Source organism: Anoplophora glabripennis, unplaced genomic scaffold, assembly GCF_000390285.2.
Source record: "Anoplophora glabripennis isolate ALB-LARVAE unplaced genomic scaffold, Agla_2.0 scaffold103, whole genome shotgun sequence".
Lineage (NCBI taxonomy): Eukaryota > Metazoa > Arthropoda > Insecta > Coleoptera > Cerambycidae > Anoplophora > Anoplophora glabripennis.
In genome coordinates, this window is record NW_019416259.1 from 1042591 (window position 1) to 1050428 (window position 7838).

At 35.2% G+C, this 7838-nt stretch overlaps 3 protein-coding genes across 3 annotated transcripts in view; 2 read left to right on the forward strand and 1 right to left on the reverse strand.

The window, feature by feature from the left end:
• The window catches only part of LOC108903309, a 9219-nt gene extending 5111 nt beyond the window's left edge, over nt 1-4108 (reverse strand). Inside the window, exons 1-5 of the mRNA XM_018705437.1 lie at nt 4017-4108; nt 3738-3882; nt 3556-3682; nt 3194-3500; nt 2609-3132 (exon numbers count right to left, since the gene is read on the reverse strand). Of these exons, the coding sequence (XP_018560953.1) occupies nt 2609-3132; nt 3194-3500; nt 3556-3682; nt 3738-3824 (1045 nt within the window). The 5' untranslated portion in view covers nt 3825-3882; nt 4017-4108. The remainder of the gene's footprint in view (nt 1-2608; nt 3133-3193; nt 3501-3555; nt 3683-3737; nt 3883-4016) is intronic.
• A 210-nt stretch (nt 4109-4318) lies between these two features.
• Nucleotides 4319-5574, forward strand: LOC108903300. The gene is made up of 5 exons (XM_018705425.1): nt 4319-4502; nt 4555-4792; nt 4846-5166; nt 5231-5489; nt 5568-5574. Exons 1-5 carry the CDS (start codon nt 4320-4322, stop codon nt 5572-5574), a joined length of 1008 nt encoding a protein of 335 aa, XP_018560941.1. The 5' UTR covers nt 4319.
• An 84-nt stretch (nt 5575-5658) lies between these two features.
• Nucleotides 5659-7838, forward strand: part of LOC108903302 (mitochondrial-processing peptidase subunit beta) — an 8615-nt gene continuing 6435 nt past the window's right edge. The window contains exons 1-5 of the mRNA XM_018705427.2: nt 5659-5752; nt 5901-5994; nt 6072-6202; nt 6256-6565; nt 6626-6778. Of these exons, the coding sequence (XP_018560943.1) occupies nt 5687-5752; nt 5901-5994; nt 6072-6202; nt 6256-6565; nt 6626-6778 (754 nt within the window). The 5' untranslated portion in view covers nt 5659-5686. The remainder of the gene's footprint in view (nt 5753-5900; nt 5995-6071; nt 6203-6255; nt 6566-6625; nt 6779-7838) is intronic.

Genomic DNA, 7838 nt, shown 5'->3' on the forward strand with positions numbered 1-7838 from the left:
ACGGATTCGAATTTTTCAAAAAGCGTTTGAAAGCTTGAGAGCCCTTCTATATGTGATTAAATTTTCAAGTATCTAAGGGCCTTGGTTTTTGCTGTGCAAAATTTTGAAAATTTACAAATTTTTTTTCTGGATTGCAAAATTATTATGCAAAATCTATCGAACCGATTTTGATGAAATTTGGTGTGATGATTCTACATAACATGAAGTTTTCTTGAGCCAAGTATGAAGGTCCTATGCCCAACTTAAAGACCCCAAAAAAATTCCCTAAAAAGTAATGTTTTTTAACCCCATTTTGGAGGGTTTTTTCGATTTTAACATTATAGACCAGTTACTCAGAGTTTTTACCTCCGAATTCTTTATAACTGAATTGATTGACGTGAAATTTTGACTGAATATGGAGAATGCCTCAAGGAACAAAACTTATATAGCGCCGAAGTGTGCTTTTGCCCTGGGGGGTTCCCACCCCTTCTCCGGGGTGGAAATTTTTATGCCCAAAATAACCACAGGAATCGATAGAGGAATCAATTTTAAGTAACAAGTGTTATATAAAGTTTTTTGTCGTAATTTTTGAGTAATTCGTCATTGAAAATGTTGATTTTTTACTGAAAAAGTGCTTGTTTTCGGACAGTTTTTTGCAAATAACTCTGAAATCATTGGATTTAACGAAAAAAACCGGCAGTACCGCCAGTACAAAAAGAAAAGTAATAAAAAAACAAATCTAATGGCATTATTTTGTTTTTCTCTAATTGCAATATAAACCGAGTTATGGATTTTTAAACATTATTATACATATGTTAGCTAAAAACTAAATTGGAACCAGTTAACGTTAAATAACGCCAAAACCATAAATATTAGGAAAAAACTATTTGAACCATTTTTAAAGTACTTTGAAAAACCTTTAAAATGAGCTGTTTTCAAAGTCTTTAGAATCAAAATTAACGGAAATATGATCGAAATAACATGATAGTCTCATTTTTTTTAAGAAAAAATTAATAAACAAATCAGTGCCTTTGGCGACGATTGCGGAGCAAATTGTGGCTGCTGGAAGCTCGGTTTATTTTGCAATTCGACAAGTGGAACATGCTCCGGTGACAAAGGCCTAAATTCTCCTCCAATCATTGAAGAGGACGAGCATGATTGTGAAGAGAATAGCAATGACGACGAATAATCATTTACATATAATTATAATGTTTTTTTGTATTTATTATTATTAAAAAGGAAAATAAAAATTTATAATCTTAATTTTGTGTGTGTGTGCGTGTCTGTGTCTGCGTCTGGGGTAATTTTTAAGGGTTCAGAAGTTGCAATCAATTCAAAATTATTTTATAAGAAGGGAATAAATGTTTATTTAATACGAATGCACATTTAAAATGTTTCTACTCTTTCAATAATTACTTCTTTATTTGATTTTCAAAAGAAGGGGTATTTTTCAAGGGTTGAAAAGTTGAAATCGATAAAAAATATTTCTATCAAGAAATCAATTTTAATTTGATAAAAATGCATGAATAAAACGTTTCAAGTTGAAAAAAAATTTGTTTATATTATTTTCATCCAAAGGGGTGGTTTTTAAAGGTTTTTCCGGGTTGAAAATTTGGGATACATTAAGTTTCATGTTAGATAGCACATGATATTACTCATACTGCATAAATAAAAAAGATTTGATTACATAAAATGCTTAAATTTGTATTTTTTCTTTTTTTTTTCGATAAGGGGTGGTTTTCACCCCTTAAGAACAAAAAGCACACCTAGCGCATATATAAGTTTTGGAAGTGAGGGGTAAGATCATTAAATTTTGAGAAAAATCGATGCAGTTATAAAAAAATTGGAGGTATTACTATGTTTCCAGCTACAGTAACTGGGCTAATAATAATCATGATTCATTCGGTTTGTAACTAGTCATATTTTGTAAAAAATTTAATTACAAAAATTTTTTTCCTCTTCCATTTTCGCCTAAAATCAACTCTTGAAAAGATACATAATTAAATAGGAAGAAAAGTATGACATTTTTCGAATTTTTTTAACATATTGTGCCGCCAAAAGTTAAGCCCACGTTTTTTTTTATGCGCATAGAAAAATGTTCATTCCTAGTGATATTTGAAAGCCAAAAAGCCAATAATCTCCATGGATATGCGATTCACCCAAACCAAAACAGATACCGCCTAGTCTAAGGATGTATTTCATAAACTGGTCTGTTAAAAATATTATAAAACTATTGAAACAAGGATATTTGTTTTAGCCATAGATTTAAGTTGGAAAATATTGACAATTTACTTCACGTAAGTTCTTGAAAACAATTTTATGGAAAGGATTTATTACGTTAAGAATAAAACAAAAAAACAAGATAATTTTTTATGATAAACGAAAGTTATATGACACTGTTTATTATCGTTTTTTTTTAGATCTTCAAACAAGAAAGGTTGCAGTAAGTATTGGAATTATATCAAATAGGTAAAATTCCTCAAAATGCAGTCAAATTTTTTAATTTCCAAATCAGCGAAACGTACCTTAAACAGGTACGAAGGTGCAAATCCTCAAATATTTTATAAAAAACTAGACACAGACACAAATTAAAAAAACAAATAAATAAATGACAGATTCTCGTACTTACCAAAACCTAACGTGTCTTCGTTCTCCTCCACGCTCCCCAACTGCAACTCTTCGGCGTTATTTAACCTCGCTTCCTCCACAGACAGGCAATCCTCGATTGGACCCGAGTTCCCTTCTAAAGCGCCATCATCTCCGCCTTTTTTTTTCTTCTTCTCGACGTATATCACCTTCCCGACCAACCGTTTGCCGCTGGAGGTCTTCCCGAGCGTTAATTTCTTATTTAACAGCGCCTTGAGCCCCGCAGGCGCGCCAACCGCCCTCCTCTTCTGACTCGTTTCCAAGTCCTTCGCTTTGTTCTCCTTTATCTTCCTCTGCAGCTTATCCATGTAATTGTGTAGGGACACCGTTTGCCCCGTCAAAAGATTCCTGCCCGTTATTCTGGACAGGTCAAAGTCCTGTTTCTCGTCGGGCTCCTGCGTGTCGCCGTCTTGTTCCTGGAGGATGTCAGACGCCGCAACGGGGAAGATCTCCCCGTTGTAGGACTGGATGTGCAGTTTTCCGTCTTTCAGTATCGCATACTGATACCTTTTTTATATAAACATGGTAAAATAGTACTCCAGGATTTTTATATTATATTATTACTTACCCGTTTGTTTCACTGGAATCGTCGATTATCGCAGTCTCGCTTTCTCCCTGCTGCCTCAAGAGCTCCTCCAAGTCCACGACCTGCTCCAATTTTATAGTTTTAGAGGGCATTATGCTCTCAGAGTCCTCTTCCGCGATCTGATACTGCGACAAGTCTGAATCGTCTATAGCGTAGCCTTCTTCGTTGACGTATATGATCTGGGGTGGCCCCATGGCGGTGCCATCCTCCTCGATGAATTGAACAACTTCAGCTTCTTCCAGGGATTGAGTGACTGGGGTATCTTCTTCGTTTGTAACTAATATTTCACCTGAAATCCGTAGGAAATTTAAAAAAGTTGAAGTTACGTTTGTATAGAATCATACCGCTTTCATCTTTGATGTAATACTGGTTAAAGTCATCATCTTGCAGTACCACGGTCTGAGTATCAGTCTGAAGTATTTGTCCAGCGCCATTCACCAATATAGCTCTTGTGCCATCCGAGTATATGATCTGGAGATATGAGAAATTATTGAAAACTTACAGATTTGTATAAAGAGAAACTTACGTCACTTAAACTTTCTGCATTTATGTCTTCTGTATCGTTTAACACAAATTGCACTTGTTCTCCATCTACAGTCATAACTCGAGACATTTTTAATGTTTACAGAAAAACGCCTATGACGTATTTCCTGACGTCTATTGAGAATATTCTGAAAAATACAACACATTTTAAAAACCCCATCGTTTCTTAAAGCGAGGAGTGATATAAAACCAGATATTATTGGATAGTTTGAAAACAGGATTTTGTATTTTCGAAATTTGTACAATCGGTAAATAAACTCACCGTTCTTTGAAGATAATCGACCACACGGGACCCTGTCGGTATAACCACAAAATGGCGATACCGATTGGGTGGATACTTTATGAAAATACAACTGATGTCGAATCGATGTAACCTCTCATTAATTGAAAGTTAAAAAAAATGTATATATTTTAAAGTTTATACCCAGGAAAATTAATGATATTTCTCAATAAGTAAAATTTTATTAACAAATATTAGAATAACGGGTAGTCCTAACGCATTTATAAAGTTTGAAGACAAAACAGATAACTATTTTATCGGCCACTTTAAAAGTCTAACCTAAATATGACTGAAGGTCGGATTTTTGAAATCTTACTAGAAAATAATAAAAATGAGGATTACACTTACGATTATCCAAAACTACAAACAGAAGCTACAAATATTGCAGCAGAGAAGTTCACGGAAATAATATACGAGACTCTAAAGCAAAAATCCACTGCAAGTCAATTAAAGAGAGCCAACATTTTGGTAATTTCTAATTTCTTTTTCTTATTTATATTTAATCAATGTTATCTTCAAGAAATATATACACACGACATGTAGAGTAAAGCAGTGCCATTTAGACGAAAACAGTTATGAATGCTTTTTAAGAATACTGAGAAAGTCGCTAGATTCTAACGAACCTGAAGACGTTTCGCAATTAATGAGAGATGTCAATTATGAATTGGAAAATGATGTGCCTACTGACTTAGCAGACAAAGTGGTAGATTTTTATAAGAGGAAAGATTACAAGCAGAAAGAAAGAATTAAAAAGTTAGGTAAGTAATAATAATTTATTAAGTGAAACGTTTGATGTTGCATTTCTTTTTAGAATTTATCAATAAAATGAGCCAGGAAAAGTTAGATATGAAACTCAATATGCAAATAAGGAGGAATTTTTCATATTATGAAACCAGTGAGAACGTAATAAGAAATTTAATTGGTCGATCACAACCTTTGGAAAATAAATCGTCGATGCTTCAAACTCACACTGTAGAATACAGAGAGAAGCAAATAAAATTTTGTTATGCCTTACTTAACTTAAGAAACAGTGATTTGTGCCTTATAGATACAATTTTGCATAGGCTTTCCACGTATAAAAAGTTGGAGGAATTTGAAATAAATTTTTTACTCTACCTGTGGTCTACAGAAGGTATCGCACTTTGTTACCAGCTTAATTTGACTTTATATTTACTTGGAAATGTTTTTTTTCTCAGGTGAAATCTTGAATTTCGCCTCTCTTGTACCAGAGAAATTCCCATTGGTTTTGGAAAGGCTGATATTGAAATATGCCACGGAAATTCTGCAGCTCAAAGAAGATAGTGATGTTTATCAGTATTTTACGGACTTGAAGGACAATAAAAAATTAGCAAAAGTAAGGAAAGCATGTGCTGAAAATGTCGTCCTCAATAAAACTATGAAAAGTCTAATATACGAGCTATATTGCTACAGTTCTTGCAATAAAAATGTATTAAAGTTAATTAATTTTATAGAATAAATTTTTCATTAGTCGCATTGAATTTTTATTTTAAAAAATTACGAATTCCTGTGCAGTTATTAATTTTAAAATTACCGCTTTTGGAAAAGTTCGATCTTAAGTTCCATCTTGTGGCTGTTGGACAAACTTTCAGTTAATCGATAAAATTCATGTCATCTGTCACCTAGAACAAAAAATGGCGTCGATCTTAAAATTATCGCAGTCTTTAGCAAAACTACCAAAAAACAGCAATGCAGTTAAGGTAAATTAAATACTGTGATATAAAAAGCCACATACTTGGCGATCTAGCCACAATTCAGTATTTTTTGTAAACTTTTATACGAAAGTCAATTACGTAATGACGTAATCGGCAAGTCAAGACAATTTTGTCTAATTACTTATCATTATAGGCCTGCAAGACCCTGAGGAATGTCTCGACGGCCGCAGAAACTAAGACTACCCTACTCAACGTACCCCCTACCAAAGTTACCAGCCTTACAAGTGGTAAAGTTTTATATAACCTAACTTGTGAAGTCCCAAAATCAAACAGAGGTTCTCTAATATTTACTGTCTCGTTTCAGGAATTAGAGTAGCAACAGAAGACTGGGGCTCCCAGACTGCCACGGTTGGCATTTGGATCGATGCCGGCAGCAGATACGAGAATGCCAAGAACAACGGCGTTGCACATTTCATGGAACACATGGCTTTCAAGGTAAAAACATTTAAAGACAATGCACTAGGTCGAAAATGTTATTTTATTTGTAGGGAACGGGCAAGAGGACACAGAGCCAGTTAGAGATCGAAATCGAAGACCTGGGGGCCCAGCTAAACGCCTATACGAGCAGGGAACAGACCGTTTACTACTCCAAATGCCTGGCCAAAGACGTCCCCAAGGCCATCGAGATCTTAGGTGACATCGTTCAGAACGCCAAATTAGGTGAGGCGGAGATCGAGAGAGAACGCGGCGTGATCCTCAGGGAGATGCAGGAGGTCGAGTCTAACTTGCAGGAGGTCGTTTTCGACCACTTGCACGCCATCGCCTATCAGGGAACTCCTCTCGCGAACACCATTTTAGGTAAAGAAATTGAGAAAGACGGTAATAGAATTGTTTATGATTTGTTTCGTATTTTTTTAGGGCCCACCGCTAATATCCGTTCGATAAACGCTACCGACCTGAGGTGTTACCTGGATAACCACTACAAAGCAAGTCGGGTTGTAGTTGCCGGTGCTGGCGGTGTCAGTCACGATCAATTGGTGCAGTTGGCGGAAAGCAACCTCAACAAGCTGAGTGAGTATTGTTAAATTTTTTTTGATGGTAGTAATTTTTTTTGATCTGATCGTTTTACCTTTTTCTTTAATTTAATTAATATTTAATTTTGACACTGGCAGTTCACTGATATTATCCATATTTCACGAGTATTTGCCTAATCTGCCCTGTTAAGCCATAAAGTCGTAACTGCAATTATCTCCAATTTCAAGTACAGGGTTGCTAATACCCCACGACATCAGTTTTATCAGTTTGTTAAGAAAAAAGGACGAATTTGTTATTATTACGAGCCCAGGCTCATAATAGTTCGGCCGGTCAACGTTTTCAACTAAATACTTTAATAATCTATGAGTTATGCAGAAATAACGAAATATTTCTGAAAATCGCTTTAACTACAGTAAAATATAAACTTTTTAGTTACAAAAATGAACATTTTATTCAATACATATATCGACTAATGGTTACACAATAGAAAACTTTATCCGTCTCAGGGGTCATAAAAGTTCGGCCACTCTTTGATATTGAGTTACATCGCATTTGTTCTTAATAACTGCTTTAATTCTGCTAGATATTGTATTTACTAACAAAGCACATTCTTCTGGTAGAATATTATCCCAAATATTCAGTAGTGTGGCTTTTAATTCAGGCACTGAACGTGCTGGATGTTTCCGAAGCTGTTTTTTCATATTGTGCCATAAGGTGTCAATAGGAGATAAATCTGGGCTGGAAGACGTCCATTTTAATACTGGTATTTGATGATTCTGCAACCACGTTTTAATAGTTTTTGCCGTATGACACGGTGCACCGCCTTGTTGGAATATGAAATGCCCTTCCGCCGTTTGACACATCTCAACAGATGGTAACAGACTCTCTTCCAGAATATCTCTGTACTTCTGCGCGTTAACAATTCCATCAACAAAATGCAGTTTACCAACACCTCTACCAGACATGCAACCCCAGACCATAACAGATGCTGGAAACTTTACTTTTTTGACTAAACAATCGCTATGATAGGCCTCTGAAGGTGTACGCAAAACCCGTTTTCGTGTGTCACCTACACAAACGTCAAATTTTGACTCAT

Bases quoted from the DNA above. Each gene is read 5' to 3' on its own strand.
- LOC108903300 (XM_018705425.1), top strand. From the start codon at position 4,320: ATGACTGAAGGTCGGATTTTTGAAATCTTACTAGAAAATAATAAAAAT. The intron at 4,503-4,554 runs GTAATTTCTAAT...GTTATCTTCAAG, and splicing joins TAAAGAGAGCCAACATTTTG to AAATATATACACACGACATG. The intron at 4,793-4,845 runs GTAAGTAATAAT...ATTTCTTTTTAG, and splicing joins AGAAAGAATTAAAAAGTTAG to AATTTATCAATAAAATGAGC.